Source organism: Urocampus carinirostris, chromosome 3 (assembly GCF_059441175.1).
Source record: "Urocampus carinirostris isolate Australia breed hairy pipefish chromosome 3, RoL_Ucar_1.0, whole genome shotgun sequence".
NCBI classification, from domain to species: Eukaryota; Metazoa; Chordata; class Actinopteri; order Syngnathiformes; family Syngnathidae; genus Urocampus; species Urocampus carinirostris.
The window spans coordinates 64,590,567-64,607,573 of NC_142351.1; the positions used below are offsets into that span (position 1 = coordinate 64,590,567).

Sequence of the window (17,007 nt, forward strand, 5' to 3'; positions counted from 1 at the left end):
AAGGTGTGGTTCTTTTGACGAGTACATGATAGTGGGGCAAATAAGTGTTTGGTCAACATATTGGATGCAATTCAGTATTCTTTCTCTTCCAAACACGAGAACCTGTGTTTCTACCAAAAGGTTCTATTTTTGTTTCATGACCATCACACATTCCCCCTGTACTCTTATCCAAATGCTCCCCAGTGGACTGCAGACGAGCCTGGATGTGTACTGGTTTCAGTACAGGGACGCGTCTGGCAGAGCAGGATTTGAGTCCCTGGCGGTGCATTGTGTTACTGATAGAAGCCTTTGTTACTGTGGTCCCAGCTCTTTGTTCGTCGAAAGGAGATAATCAGTTGTCTTATATGTCTTCCATTTTCCAATGATTGCTCCCACTATTGATTTCTTTACATCAAGCATTTCACCTATTGCTGATTCAAACTTTCCCAGCCTGGTGCAGGTCTACAATTTTGTCTCTTGTGTTCTTCTACAGCTCTTTGGTTTTGGCCACTGTAGAGTTAGGAGTGTTGGTAAGGATCTGGACAGGTGCCTTTTATATCGATTATGAGTCAGAACAGGTACCATTAGTACAGGTTACGAGTGGAGCCTCATTAGAGCTCGTGAGAAGAAATTGGACCTCTTTGACAGCCATAAATCTTGCTTGTTTAAAGGTGACCAAGTACTTATTTTCCACTCTAATTTGGAAATAAATTCATTGAAAATCAAACAATGTTAATTTCCACATTCCGTCTCACATGGTATAGGTTTACCCATGTTGACAATTGTAGGCCTCTCTGATCCTTTCAATTAGGAGGACTTTCATAATTGGTGGTTGAATAAAAAATGATTTGCACCACTGTAGCTAAGAGATAGAATTATCTTTAACATCTTTAGGCCAGGAGTGCAGCACCGTGTGTCTACCACTAACGTCAGGAGCGCTATATTGCTTTTTTACCTTTAAAAATGGAGTGTGTCGATTGAGGTGTCCTTAAAAAGTTGAAAGTAAAATATTTTTTCACTTAATTATGGTTTAACCATGACCAACTTGGTTCAGAAAGCCCTTATGATGTATTTTCCACTGCGCCAATCTGCATTTATCTTACATTTATCAGGGCTGTTCGGGGCAGAACCGATTAAGCTTGGAGAAAGAGGGCTGTGAGAGAGTGCTGGAGAAGTGACACCATGCTTATTCCCGCAAAAAAAAAACATTTAGTGTAGCATAAAAATTGTGAAAGTAAGAAAAGGCCTGCTTCTAGTAGAGTCCAAACGCCAGCCCAAACCTTAAAATCGATGAAAAAAACCGTCTAAGAAATGCATGTATTTGCACGCGTATCAAGAATGAGCAGGATATTGCTATTCAGCTCTTTTAATGTCCCTCAAAGTCTGATCCATCATCAGATACACCAAAGAGTTGTTTTCTTCGTGGTGCTTTTTGCCTTTATTTATCTTTCAGGATGCCTTTCTGTTTTTTTTCCATTCTTTAACTTTCCAGTCTGGTACTATGACTAAGAATAGTGTGATTGTGAGATCAAATCTATTATGTCTTCCATATGTCTAGTGGTTGGGATTCAGCGCTATCACTGCCGCGACTTGGCCTCAATTCCCGTTGCATTCAATGTTTTGCGATTGTGGTCGGCGATATGGTAAAATCTCATGTATAACACGCACACAAATTTTGAGTTCTTTGTAAGCTAATAAAATGTGTGTTATAAAGGAATAATACGGTATGGACACATTTTGGATGAAGTACGGCTGTTCATGTTACCTTTTAGAGGTTAACTAGTATCTACTGGCTGTTTTTAAATAATATATATTTAACACAAAAAAGCTTACGTCTATGCTATATCTTTTTCACCCCGATAACTCAATGTTCTGTTCGAAAAAGCTTTTCAATCAAGCTAATTTTCCACCATTAAGAGACTAAATCTCTAGATTTTTTCTTAATTTTGTTCCGTAGGCTGGGTTAAAAAGCCATAAAGGGACACCGGAGAGGGAGAAGTATCAAATAGAGTAATTTCCATCCATTATCTGCACCGCTTATCCTCAGTAGGATCGTGGGGGTGCTGGAGCCCATCCCAGCTATCTTGGGGCAGTGGGCAGGGGACACCCTGAACTGTTTGCTAGCCAGTCGCAGGGGACACAATGGACAATTCGCTCGCTCATTCACACCTGGGTACAATTTGGACCAGCCAATTTACCTGACATGCATGTTTTTGGAATGTGTGAGGAAACCAGAGTGCCCAGAGGAAACCCACGCAAGCACGGGAAGAACATGCAAACTTCACACAGGAGGTTCGATCTCATGATCTCAGAACTGTGCCACACGCGCGTTAACCACTGCGCCGCCGTGCTGCCCACATATGTTAATTTGTTTTTTTTAATTTACTTTTTTAAATTTTTGTTGAGCAGGCCTGATTTAAAAGGCCATAAAGGGACACAAGGGTCATGAGTAACCCAAAACGACATTTCTTTTTTACTTTGATTGGTTAAACATTGTGTCTGTAACTTTGAAATATTTTACTTGCTGACGCCATGTTCTGGCTAAAATCATTACTGCAGCCTCTCCAGCTGCTTGTATGGCATGTGCGTGTACGTGTCTTTCTTAGATGCGCTCGAATGAACTCTACATTTTCATCTTTTTGGGGGTTTGTTTTGGCTTTTTAACTGTATTTGAGATAGTCCTATTCTTACTTTTACCCTTTTCATCCCGAGATAAAGAAATTCGCAACATTGCGTGTGATATTTGACCACTGTTTTGACACACTGTTCCTTTGAATTGTGTTATATTTAGCACCTCTAAATGGTAAAAAAGGACTCCCTTGCTGTGTAAATCTTAAAGCCACAGTCACATTAGTTTTGTGGACATTCTGTTAATCGTCTCCTCACTGCCAGAGAGATTTTGCTGAAACGGCATCTGTGTTTAAATGACTCAAATGACCGTTCCAGTAAACAAAAGATGACCCGACCTCAATAAACTGTCATCAGTCAGCAACGGGCAGGTTATTAATAACAAGACCGTTCTGTTTGTCTACGCGGTTGCCAAGGCTCTTTCAATGCAGAACCATAACTTCTGTTTTTGGCAACTGTGCCGTTCTGCAGCAATAAGCTTCCTAAGCCCCAAGCCACCTAAATCGGGGAGTGCAGACAAACATGATGCCTCCCAGTGTTATTAATAGCAAAGGGGAAATGGAGGGTGGCCCGGTATGCATCTGGCTGCGTACTGTATGTTCATGCCACAAAATCACGGCAGTATCTGTGGAAACGAAGGGGGGGAAAACAACGCTTTTCTTGCTGCTCCCTGCACTGCAAATGCAATCAATTGGCATGAGGAGGAGCGGGCAGGGGCGTTCAATTACAATTTCCTGCCTTCCTCCCAGCCAAGTCATATACAGTATTTGAGAGGCAATTACCATATAGGAGCTGGCTGCTCTAACCAGAATGGATGAGCTGTCATGGTGTTGTGGGTGGAGACACACGGGGACTAAGCTACGTAAACAATCGACAACAAACAATGTAATGGGCACCTGCAAGAGAAAACATCACAAATGCATCATACTGGATAGAAAACGAGCATTTTAGGGCAAAGCCCTCAACCATTCTGACACTAATGCAGTGCATCTCAATCATTTTCCATCACAAAATTTTGGCCAATGGGCCAATCTTGGGGACGGATCGTTTTTTTTTTCCATTTATGAATAAATATAGATGCAGACATTTATATGTTATATTTCTTTTTGAAATAGATTAGTCTTGGGGGCGGCAGTAGCTCAGGAGGTAGAGCGATCGATTTAGGATTAAGCGATCCCATTTCGAATCCCGGCTTGTCCGTGTTACATGTCGAAGTGTCCTTGGGTAAGACACTGAACCCCCAATTCCCCCAATAAGCAGGTTAGTGGATTGTAGGATTTTTTGTTGAATATCTGTCGCACTTTTTGTAGTATTTTGGTAGTATTTCAGTAGTTTTTATTTTTTTATTTTGTAGTATTACTGTAGGTATTTTGTAGTATTTCCATAGTAGAATTTTTGTTTTATAACTGTAATATTTCTGTAGTATTTTTGTAGTGCAGTATTACTGTAGTGTTATTTTTGTAGTATTTGTCGCATTTAGAACTTTTGTGAGTGTGTTTTTGACTCTAGCCACCTCCCACTAAGGGATTTGGCTTCTATGGAATTTTTGTAGGATTGCTGTAGATGTATTTTTACAATATTTTACAATATTTGTGTTTACACTGCACATTTGAATCACTTTCATCACTCACAGATGAAACAATGAAAACAAAACAAAAATAAATATATAATTCTTTATTGCACGGCCGATGGGTGGTTAGTCCGCAGCCCCACGGTATTGAGGTTCAGGGTTCAAGTCGAGCTACCGTAGCCTTCCTGTGTGGTGTTTGCATGTTCTCCCCTTTCCTGCGTGGGTTTCCTCCGGGCATTCCGGTTTCCTCCCACATCCCAAAAAAATGCATTTCAGGTTAATTGACAGGTCCAAATTGTCCTTAAGTGTGAATGGTTGTCTGTCTCTGTGTGCCCTGCGAATGGCTGGTGTCCCCTGCCCACTGCCCGAAGAGAGCTGGGATAGGCTCCAGCAGCCCTGTGACCATACTGAGGATAGGCGGTGCAGATAATGGGTGGATGGGTATATTTACTGTTTAGCTTGCTTATTCCTTGGGTTAGTTCTGTCCTAATGTATTGCCAAGGTATAGAATACAGACTCTATTGGCAGCTACAAATCAAATAAATAGTTTTTCTCATCCTTGTCTGGCTGCTCTGCCAAATTTTCTAACTCAATGCCCATCCTGGTTTAGTTTCTACAGCACACTCATTTCATACTCAGGCTATGTTTTACAGGCATATCGCCCAGCCTTACTCAAATCCAAAAGATTGGCATCTAATGTCTTGTCTGTAGAGGATTTGTTTTTATATTTATTGGGTTTAGAATCTAGTGTGGTGGTTACTAAGTTGACCAGCGGGTGGTGCTCAAGGGCTAGCATAGAATTAGTTTAAAATGCAGTACAGTACTGTACAGTGGAACCTCGGTTTTCGAACACCTTTCAGTTCGAACAAATCGGAGTCCGACCAAAAATTTCGAGAAATTCTTGCTTCGCTGTTCGGTCAAAAAATCGGAGTTCGAATGCCGGTAATGCGTGAGTGCCTACGCTAGGGTGCGATGCTGAGCGGCGTACGGGTGCTCTTTTCGTGACCAACTGTTATCGCGTGCGGACGTGCTTCGTTTTGCTTTCGCTTTAAATATAGGTGTACGAAGTGTTTTAGCCTCCGAAGAAAGTCAGTACAAGCAGCAAAGTTGCTACAGGTGAAAAAAGAAAAGTAGTGCGTACAACTATTGCATTTAAGAAAGAAATATGAAGGCGGTGTGCGAGTGTCTGATCTTGCTAGGGAATACCCCACTGTCCACCTGCGCCTTCTGCTGACCACCACAAAGGTAAGAAATCCTATTCATAATTATTTTATCCTTTTTTTTATTTTTACACGTTCATGTTAGCGTAATCTTTCGTACGGAAGATTACAATAACGCGACCGCAGGATTGGCCTGGGTTAGCTTTATGTTTACATTGAACATTCAAGGTAAACATTCAGGGTGTTGGAACGGAGCCCAACTTTCAGGGTGTTGGAACGGAGTCCCCTTTCCAATGAACCGCTCACCACTTGTTGTGGAGACCCTGGTGCTAAATGACTTGTAAACGACCTGATTTTTTTATTTTTACACGTTCATGTTAGCGTAATCTTTCATACGGAAGATTACGATAACGCGAACGTACGATTAGCCTGGGTTAGCTTTATGTTTACGTTGAACATTCAAGGTAAACATTCAGGGTGTTGGAACGGAGCCCCCTTTCCAATGAACCGCTCACCACTTGTTGTGCGTCAGGGCATCATGAAAAATCCAACATGCTATTCCTTTCCCTATTGTAATTTAGTTAAGCATTTTCTGTCTTTCTAAAGAATTTGTGAGTTACTGTGATACAATACTGTATTAGCAATGTGTCCCAAGCAATGTTCCCTCTAATTTTCCACGGGTCTGAGCGTTCACACAAAGTCGGTGAGCAACGCTTGAAACTACAGTGAGCAACCATAATCCCAATTGTGGCAAGATAATTAATTATCAAACATGTCCAAAACTTGACATCAGGTTACATTTTGCTGAGTTTCCGGCAATGCAAAATTATTTTTCTCTTTTGAATGAATTGACTCATGTACTATTGCAAAGGTTGTACGGCCTACAAACGTCGTTTGTTCTTACAATTCTTTCACAAGATATCCATTTCTTTCTATTTCCTGATATATTTTGTCGCATAATATTAACATTTTTGGGGGCTTATTTAGTCAGTTGTAAGATACAGAACTGTACTTAATCACATTTTTAGTGGAAGTACAATGTTGGCAACAAGATTCACTTTTTATTTACACGGCTCCACCCAATATTTATTTATCGAAATGAGAATTGGAAATTATTTGAATGCAACACAAACTTTTTATTCTTTTTCCGAGTTTTTTTTTTCCTTTTTTTTTTAAATTCCTTTAAAAAAAATCTTTGTTTTTATTTTTTCCGAGCTGTTACTTTCTTCTTTTTGTTCTCTATTTACTTTTTTCCTACATTTCTTTCTTTTCTTTTTTTCTGTCTTTTTTCTAAATTTTTCCTTCTTTTTTTCTCTTTCTTTTGTTTATTTTTTCTGAGCTTTTCACTACTTTTTCATTTTGGTATTTTTTTCTTTTTTGTCCTATTCCCCCTTCCTTTAAGTCATTTTGTGCATAATTTTACTTAATATTTGGTCATGTTGGGTTTAAAGAAGCAAAAACAACCTGAAGAGCCGTTCAGGACCCGAAAGAGCCGAAGAAACCGGTTCTTGACATACTCTACTAACTTTACTTAACTTTGTTCGACTTCAAAATACCGCAATTAGGACACAACGTCAGGGAAACCCGTGTATTTTTACCTTCATGCACTGTAACTTTGACTTAAGTCGCTTCTTAATAAGTAATTTTGAGCCCTCATTTTTGTGCACTGGCTAGATTTTCTTGTGTGAGAATGTGCGAGCAGTGCACAATTGCGCACGCGCGCAGTTTAGAGGGAACACTGGTCCCAAGGCTTGCAATAATGCTAAAGGTAGAAGCAAAAACATGATAACCATGAAAATTCGGCTTACGATTATAAAGAGATGCCAAGAGGGCATACAAATCACTACCCATTGTAAGGTGCATGACTATAACCAATCAAAGATATTCACTATTATTTAAAATAAGGAGACGATTAAATCAAGAAAATCATTCAAGCGCATGAAAATCCTAAATTTGTTTCAGATTTAATCTGCCGTTGCTGTCTACTCCTTTCTTTTGCATCCACCCGCTACTCTACTCGACCAGATCAAGGTCATATCACACCAAAAGTATACGACATTTTGTTTTATTTTACATGTAATTTTACTTATAATGTTATATACATGTATATTACACATAAATAATACAATAAACTATTTTCTTATTTGTTTCATTTCTAATCTTCCATCACTGTCTCCTTCCCTCCTTAGCATCCACCTGTTACTTTACTCGACCAGCTCAAGTAACATCACACCAAAGTACTGAATTTGTTCGTGCATAATGCACACTCATGTGTAACACACAACCCTTCTTTGATTAAAAAAAAAAAATGAATACCGTAAATTCCGGGCTATAAGCCGCTACTTTTTTCCCCAAATGTTCAACCCTGCGGCTTATTCAGTGATGCGGCCAATTTATGTAATTTTTTTAACGGCCGCCAGCGGCGCTCGAGTACAAAAGGTAAGATTTAGACCGGTGGAATATATGCGCCGAGGAAGACTGCAACTTCTTGGCTTGTGCATAAATTAAATTAGCGTAAACATACCCTCATCATGCAAAAAGAAAGGCACATCAAAAAAATCCACCATCACCAACGGGTTCCGAAAAGCCGGTCTGCTGCGTGACGGAGAGGAGGGCACAGAATCAGGAGTGGATGAGACTTTCAGCGACAGCGCGAGTGAGGCTGCGGGAGCGTAGGACGACGCCTATATGACAAAGTTTCTTTCCGACACTGAGGAAGACGACTTTGATGGCTTCAGTTTTAAGGAGGAATATGAGGACGGTTTACGGTGATTTTATGGTATGTTTTTTTTACCAGACCCGTTTACTGTGTTGCGAGCGTGTTGCTAGCGTGTTGTTACCATTAACCGCCTGTCACAGGCACCGTTTGGGATGAAAGTTATATTATTATTCTTAAAGCTTTGAAAACTCTATCGATGTACCGTCTTTCTTTGTAAATATGTGTGACCATGTATAATATGTATTTGCAACTGTATATTTTTGTAATGTATTTATTTTAGAGACTTATTCTGATATGTTTTGCACAGGCGAATGAAAAAGAAGGGGCGGAACAAACAGGGGGTGACGGGAAGTGGGGTAAAGGTGAGACCTGTTTGTGGACGCGGCGGACAATAGTGGATATATATTTTTCCCACCCTTACCTTTGGAAATGTACACTTTTTTTCCTTGGATTACTTTCAACGGGACCCGGACTTTGCAGGTCTGCATCAAACCTTTACTACCGGGATCATTTTCCGTTCATTTTGCCGGCTGTGATTTTTGGACTGTGTACTTTAATGAAGGACATTCAGTTTCAATCGTAGGACTTAAAGTCGGTTTTGGGTTAATTTTGTGTTTGTGTTACATTTTTTAAATGTGGGCGCATGCGGCTTATATACAGGTGCAGCTTGTGTAAGTAAAAAATCGGTTTTCCTCTTAAAATGTGGTGGGTGCGGCTTATAGTCAGGTGCGCTCTATTGTCCGGAATTTACGGTACATTTTGTTCTCAGCTCAAACTAAGCAATGTGACAAATGTTATTGAATGTGTGCAGCCACGATTTACATAGTGTATTGCCAAGAATTAATTCAATACAAGAGGTTAATCGATTATCAGGTGGGCCGATTATCGGGCGGGCCAATATTTTGGAATTTGATGAATATCGATATCTGGGGGTCTGCTTAATTACTTAGCATCTGTTGTGATATTTGGTATAATACACCAAAAAGAAAGATTACGTCCATAATAACTTATAATTGGCTTTGAGGTAGATAAGTGTCTCCAGGTTCTTTGGTAAAACACGCCCCCGCTCAGGTCGCAGGCTATGCTCGGCCTTTTCAAAAATGCATTTTACTAGCGTGCTGCAAGCCGGCACGGTCAACGACCACTTAGCCACCTGGGCGAGGTGCGGGAAGTCAACAGCTTTACGTCGCCAGTAATGCAAAGCCTCTTCGTCCGTGGGTTCTTCTCGCAAGTAAATCTCAAGTTCTTGCTCCAGGCTCTTGGCTTGCATCATTGGTCTCTGTTTGATGAAGGAGAAAAGCTTGCAGGGCCGAGCGAGCGGTGACACGGGTGAAGGTGGCGGTGCTGGAGAGGCGTGAGGAAGACGTTCCGAGGTAGAGTCCTCAGAATATTTAGTTAGTTCTTCAAGAACGACCTGTCTGTGCCACTCGCTATGGCTGCTCCACGTTAGCTTGAACTGGGGGTCAAGTGTGGTGGCGGTGATGTAGAGCGGGTCCTTTAAGATTGGGGCTAGGTGGCGCTCTGCAGCCTTACTGAGGTTCGCCACGAGCGAAGGGCAATTGGGGGTTGAGGTTTCAGAGAGATGCTTGCGTAAGCCAAGAACGCACGGGAGCGCCAGACTAATAGAAACGTGTCTGTCCATCTGTAGGTCCATTTGTGTGTCTTCCTGATGTACTCCACACACCATGTCCCAAGCTTCCATGAAGGGCTCCAAAGTGTCGTTAAGCTCCCTCAGCAACGCCGTGTCTGCGGCACCTAGCACCGTTTCCCCAGGACCGCTCATGTCTGCCAAGATCTCCGCAGAATCCAGCAGACGACGAAGCACCTGCAGCCCAAAAACGGTACGCTGTTAGGTGAGGGTAAAGCAAGAACAAAGCAAAAATCTTACTCCATTACTGTAAACTCCAGACTACAAGCCGCTACCAGTGTTTCCTATACCTTAGAAAGATTCTGGCAGACCACTGGGTTTAATTGGTTCTGCCAGAGTCTCATAAACTTGAATTGTTGGAAAATAGAGAAATATTTTTAGATATATACAAATGGGAAGTTAATAAAGAAATTTTTTAGATTTATCAATATATAAATGATAGTAAACGCAATGGTTTGTATTTGTTCAGTCAGCCCCTCCCCCCATGCTAAAACGCGCGTTGTCTCGCCCCGCCTGCATTGTGACTAGATGGCTGGGTAAAATGCAACATTGACGAGTATCACCCTTTCCCCAAGTGGAAACTGCTTGAACTCTCACGGCCCAGAAATAAAAGTTTAGTTCCGAGCGCTCCGCGCAGAAAACCTGCCCGACGGCTCATCCCATTGTCGGCTAAAACATAAATACAATCAGCAGGTGTGTGCAACTCTATATGCAGTCTTTACCGGGTGTAGAAAAAGATCACCGATGTGAGTTACATGTTATTACATAAAAAACTCATATGGTCTGCTTACTCGCCGATACTGTACTTTAAAATAGTACAGCATCAGCACAACAGGTTTCTTTTAGTCTAATTAGATAGCAAGGAGATTTTTTTGTATTAAACTCCTGTATCTTTTACCATGCTTTGTGGGTTGGACTTGTCAGATGTGTCATTGCCTTTCATAAGTAGTGTATTTATGATTCAATATTCTACAAGGGCACACATTGATCATATATTTAGATTCTTTGTTTTGCTCTAAAAATGCACCTGATCATTGAGTTTGAATTTTAAAGGTACAAAATTGTATTTTGCCTTATCTAGTAGTAGCTCTCTATCAATTTGTCATGTGCACAAGGGATGGGTGTGTACTACCTTAAGTTGCACAGCCCAGTCTTGAGAAAGGTTTCCTAAAGCCGCAACCACCATCCCAGGACCATCAAACACCTGAGTAAGTTTCTCCGGTGGAACCACTGTTGTAATGTAGCTGTAAAAACTTCCAGCTTTAGCTAGCGCCGAAGCGAGCTGCGTGCAGGAACGTAACCCCTCTCTCACGCAATGACCGAGAGAGCGAGAGAAGCAGTCCAGGCGACTCAGACCGAGATCCTGTTCCCACGAGTCCTCATACGCTTCTCCAGAGTGTCCATTACTATTTTCTTCACCTGCATTGTTGCGTGTTTTGCCATCGTCCTCTGGTAGACAGCAGGGTTTGGCAGTCATGGCCAGGAGCGGGTCAGACACGACGCGAAAGGCTTTTCCATACACGCCGTGTGAGCGACACACTTCGCGGAAATCGGAGAGAATCCGATTCCCGGTGAGGGGAAGGCACGCCAGGAGAGCGGAACGCATTTCCCACTTCAGTGACAGGAAGTGACAGGTAACGCCGAGGTAACTGAGGAGAGAGAAAAGCATCATTGCACTAACACGTTTTTTTGGGCTAGGTCCGGGTCGGCGACCCGCGGCTCTTTAGCGCTGCGCAGTACTTCCTTGTCACTTTTCCAAAAATGTTTACAAAATGAGAAAAATGGAGGAGGGAAATATATTTCTCTTCTAATATAGCTTATGTAGGAGGACAAACATGACACACACCGAGGATTTCCAATGCTGTAAAAATGTGTAGGATAAATATTACATGCATACTTTTCTGTTTGAGCCGAGTGGAGTGTTATGTGCTGCTCTTTATTAATGCAGCAGAGTTACAATTTAACACTGCTCTCACACACAGAAGTCACACTAAACGGGTAGGAGCACAATACAGTCAAAAGCACTTTTTTAAGTAACAACGTGACTACTTTTATCAAGTGACTTCTGATTTTTGTCAGTATATATTTTGAATGACCCTTGGGGGTACAATCTATGCTGTGTTGCTCAGGCCCGAAGATAGCTGCTTTTAGAGAGAAATGCTGCAGCTGTGTTTTACCCATGCATTGACTTGTTTGACATTTGCACAGGAATCAAACTTAAACTTTATTAATGGGATTTTATTTACTTTACCTCTTTAAAGGCTGGCATTTTATTTTTATAAATGCATTCCAAGTTTTATTGCACTCTATTTGTTGCGCAGATAAAGGGCACTTTATGCATGTTCCATTTTGTTGGGTTTTTTTTCGAAACCTCCGAACAAAATTAACATACAATTTGGATTTATTTATTGCATTTCCTAAAAGTTATCAAATAAATGAAATCTACTGTAAATCATTAATATTGTAATGACATTAGACCTGAGGAGTCGCTGCATTAAACTTAGTCATTTTGATAGTAGGCTGATATAGATACACACAGCACGGGTTGCATTCATAATAAGGCTTAAGGCTGTCGCATTTATTTTGGTGGCCAGTTGTGGAAGGGCTGCCTTGGGTAAGCTGTCAGTCAATCCAAATTGCACACAACGTCTTCCAAACCTTTGCCTCGCCTTTATTGGCTAATGCCATTAAAACATGCCTCTGATTGGCCGACACTTTTAAAACCTGAACCGTGAGTATTCTTGTTGGCCAAACACTCAAATAAGAAACTGGAACTATACATCTTTTTTTTTAAACGCTGTGTCTTGCGATGAAACTGCCCTGTGTCACATTGCGATATTGATTAGATTTCCCTTAATCGTGCAGCCCGAATAAATGTTTACATTTTTATAGACTGTGTTCCGCAAAATGGGTGAAGAAACATCTAATTACATGGCATACCCTAATGCAGCTACAGATGAGGCCCTCCATACGTCCAGGCTGAGGCTGAGAGCGTGCGCCGACGCTAGCGCCTGTCTGATGCTAAGCTGAGCCTGGTAGGTGTAGGCCGGTAGCAGCTGGTTCTGGATGTAATATTGATTGTCCGGAGTGTAGCGCGGCTCCAGGAGCTGAAGCAGTAACCTGAAGCCGCAGTTGTCCACCATGGAAACAGGTTGCAGATCGCGAACAATCATCTTAGCAATGGCTTCGCTTATCAGGACCTGTGGAAAAGACACGCGGCTTACAGTAATCTCTAGCTGTATTGCTGTTTACTTTTTCCGGTTTTGATACTTGGCAGATTTTAATATTTTTTTTAAATGTGGACTTTCTTTAAAAGTCCGCATGTCAAAAAATGCTCTGGACCCACAAAGGTATCAAAAATGACGGGAAGATGCTCTCGATCTGCCACATACTTGGACTTGTCCACACGCCAAAGGATGGTCAAAGCATTTTTATGCCATTCTTGAGACAGACAGAAAATTGAGTGTTGTTCTAGCTTCATACCTGACGTGGATCATGTTTGTCAAATTTGCTGACTCCTCCACCTCCTTCCATAGCTCCCATCAATCCCAATCCTGCACCCACTGGTAGGGAAAAACGGGCATTCCCGCCATTGGCCGTCAAATGGTGCATAGCTGCTGAGGGGAAACCTTCTCTCTTCATGTCCTTCCTTTTCACAAAGTCGTCATACATGGCCTGGTGCTTGCGCTGAATAGGAGAGTGAAGAGAAGTCCATATTAGAGCTAGAACAATTAATCAAAGTTGTAGACAAAATCGCCAATTAATTTTATTTTTGACTTATGTCACCAGACACATTTTTCCAACAGCGAGGCATCTCTGCATGAATATAATTTCGGCTGAGAAACGCTCATGCGCAAAAGCAACGGGTCTCTGTCTCGAGCAGTATCAAAAATGGCGGCATCGACTTTAGGTATACGTAACAAATTTTTGAAAATTTGGCAGCATTTTAGCCTGGATACGGCAAATTAAGAGACTACCGGTACTCGCAAAATTTGCAAAGCAGACCTTTTATATCATGGCCGCACCTCAATGATGCATGAACATTTGAAGAGAAGATTCATCGAACAGTTAAACAAAATGGAGTGTGAGTCACCTCGGTAATATTCAGGTAACATTCAAACCAATACAGTTTTGATGACATGCATTATACATTTTGACAGAAGCCATTTCACCAAAGCAAAACTAGCAAAACATTTCCCAGACAGGCCAGACTCTTGCAAAAGATGTCAACAGTCACCGGCCGATTAACTGCTTATGTTTTGGTCTTGTCCCAAACGTAATGACTTTTGGTTTTCAATGTTCATACATTAAGTTAGGTCCTCGACTTCCCAAAAAACCCAGATCAATTCATTGTTCTTTTCAGAGTCCAGCCACCACCGCACCAATCTAAATCATCACAAACTATTATTTCCTTTTTCACCCTACTTGCAAAGAAACCCATCCTCCTTAAGTAGATGCACATACCCTCTAACACACATCAGATAGATTAGGGAAATATTTCAAAATGTGAAGCTTGAGAAAATGAGCTTTATTATTTATATATAGATTTTTTCTTTTGTCATATTTTCCCTCTCTCTTATTATCATCATTAAATTAATTATTACTGTTATAACTTTTTGTTACAAGTTACACATTATGGTGCAACCTGGTCACATCACAAGAGTCTCTCCTGGGTTCATCGGGTGTTAGAGGTCTAAGTAAGACACCCTCACCCAGGCGACCCAGCCGAGGGTTATCAATCCGGCTTGTGTCTAGGTAAAGCACTACAACACGCGTTTCCCCTCCTCAACCAGAGCCAGCTTTTTTAGGTGCTCCCAGGATGCATTGATGGCTCTTCGCCTATGCAGTCCACAAGTCACAAGGAGCTCCAGGACACAGTGTAAATACCTGCAGCCCACCTCAATAATCTCACAGCGGGCTCTTCATTCATTCCTCCAGCATTCAGCCTTGAGATTTTACTTTGCCCTCTTCTTCTCCTGAGTTTCATCCACCTGGTCCTTTCAGGGGACCGTCAGCTCAAGGAGCACCTTCCGCTTGCTGGCTCCAGCACCATGGCAGGCGGGGGTGTTGTAGCTGCGATGATGTCTGACAATATCCCAACTGCTTCCCTACAGTATGTCACAAAAGTGAGTACGTTCTTCACAAATCTCCAGAGATTTCATTATATTGTTCGACAGAACATCACTGAAGAGACATCGCTTTGACACAATGAAAAGAAGTACCGTATTTTCCGCACTATAGGGCGCACCGGGTTATAGGGCGCACCCCCAAAAAATACTTTACTTTAGGGTGTACTCCTTTTTTAATGGCTAATGTTTCTTCAGTGTTGTTCAATTAAACTTTATGATGAAATCTCTGCAGAAATGTGAGGGGTGTTATCACTTTTGTGACATACTGTATGTCCACCAGTAGCTGCCAGTCCCTTGCAGTTGTGAGCAGGCCGCCCTGAGTCATCCTTAAGGGTTGAGGTTTGTCTCATGCTCGGACAAACAAAACTGTGGTCCTGGTTGGATGTTGCTGCTTGCTGGTGTTGCTGCCAGTGCAGATTGTGTCTGCTATTGCTGGTCGCCACAGATACCTGCCGTCTCCCAGGGCTATTGAACAAACGCTGTGGATGTGTAATAAAGATCCTCTTTTTTGACCATGCTGACACATAAGTAAGGGTATCTGGCCCCAGGTGAACAGATTGGCATGGTTTGGGAGGATATCATACATTCATCTGATAAGGAATTTGAAGTGCTGTGGCTGCACCTTTTCAAGTTCGGTCCAGGTGATCTAGCAAGTTATATGCCCCCACTTAGTCCAGGCCCTCTGTCTGCTCATGCCCACCACTCTGCTGATGCCATCCACTTCCACCTCAGCGCAAACCTTGTTCTGAATAAGCTATTTCCTTTCCTGTCCTTTGGTCTTGCTGTAGCACGAATTGAATGTATGTGTTGTTACTAAATCTCTTACCTCCCTTTTCTTTTTTATTTACCTGATTACAATTATCAACCAGTTCAGGGTGTCCCCTGCCCACTGCCCAAAGATAGCTGGGATGGGCTTTAGCACCCCCGCAACCTTTCTGAGGGTAAGCAGTGCAGATAAGGGATGGACGATTACAATTATAATTAATGCAGGTTAGCGCCTTACGTGGCTGCACGGCCGCTATTGGGAAATGTGAAGCACACTGTAAAGCGCTTTGGGAAGTCTTGACTTGAAAAGCGCTATGTAAATGCAGATCATTTCATTTCATTGCGCAAGAAAACCAAGGCCACAGCAAGCAACAAAACGGCAAACTTGGCGGTAACTTAAGTGTAGATTCCACTATGTAAAAAATATACAAATTTCTCTACTTATTTTTTTAATAACGTTGGTATGATGGTTCATCTATTTTTGCCTTGCATTCAAATAAATGATGTTGTTTTTTTAACAAATGAAAGTTTTTTGTACCACTAGGAGGCACTAAATATGAAACCCTGTCCCTGTTAAAAGTTGTATTTAATTGTTCTCCTCCTACAATGGCTGCGCCCCGCGAAGTGGCGAGCGAAAGATGTCCCTCGCATCCCGGTTGACCAACACAAGACACGGTCATTATTCATCCCCATCGCATTTGTTGTTTATACTGTAATTATTTTTTCGAAGGTGGGGTTGGGGGGAGCGGGGTACCTTGAGATGCGTGACGAAGTTGGACGTGACGCTCCTCTTGGCTTGGATTCTGGTGCCGCACGCCTTACAATTTGACTCGATTTTGCCATTGTCACTCTCGAACACGATGTTGAAGTAATCCAAAATAGAAACCTTCGAAACGGACGCCATTAGCGCAAAAAACACCGTCTTGTTTGCCCCCCTCCACACCCTCTCCACATTCAACAAAATCGATTTTGATGATGATTATTGGGATGGTGATGATTCGGAGGAGAGCGACGTCGCAGTCCTTCCTCGTTGACTTTCATGGGAACCTGTTCACTTCCTGTCACTTCGGTTGCACGATTATAAAAATAAAACAACAAAAAGCACTCCCCATAAAATATGTGGCTCGATCATGAAACCTGAAAGCAAACACGGGGGACAGCGGATGTCTGCAGGAAAGTAACACTTGGAAATACATCCGCCCTTCGGACATACTAGAGGGTTGGTTTGCTCGGACCAGGAAGTACACACTAATGAAAGTGTTTTATTTCCGGTCAGTGTTTGAATAAACTGTCTAACTTGACAATTAATGGACTCAACGCTCACCTCTACGGAGAATGAGGATGCAAACTTCCGGTCGTCGCTAGTCTAAAGCATTACGACTCTTATTACGTGATCCGTCATATTGAAA

At 42.0% G+C, this 17,007-nt stretch overlaps 1 protein-coding gene across 1 annotated transcript; it reads right to left on the reverse strand.

Annotated features, from left to right (window-relative positions):
• Positions 1 to 7,386: 7,386 nt before the first annotated feature.
• Positions 7,387 to 16,798, reverse strand: LOC148370458 (zinc finger BED domain-containing protein 4). Its single transcript, XM_088332987.1, has 5 exons — positions 16,353 to 16,798; positions 13,188 to 13,391; positions 12,645 to 12,904; positions 10,837 to 11,353; positions 7,387 to 9,881 (listed from the first exon to the last, which is right to left on the reverse strand). The coding sequence occupies exons 1-5, from the start codon at positions 16,500 to 16,502 to the stop codon at positions 9,048 to 9,050; spliced, it is 1,965 nt and encodes a 654-aa protein (XP_088189113.1). The 5' UTR covers positions 16,503 to 16,798; the 3' UTR covers positions 7,387 to 9,047.
• Between the last annotated feature and the right edge of the window lie 209 nt (positions 16,799 to 17,007).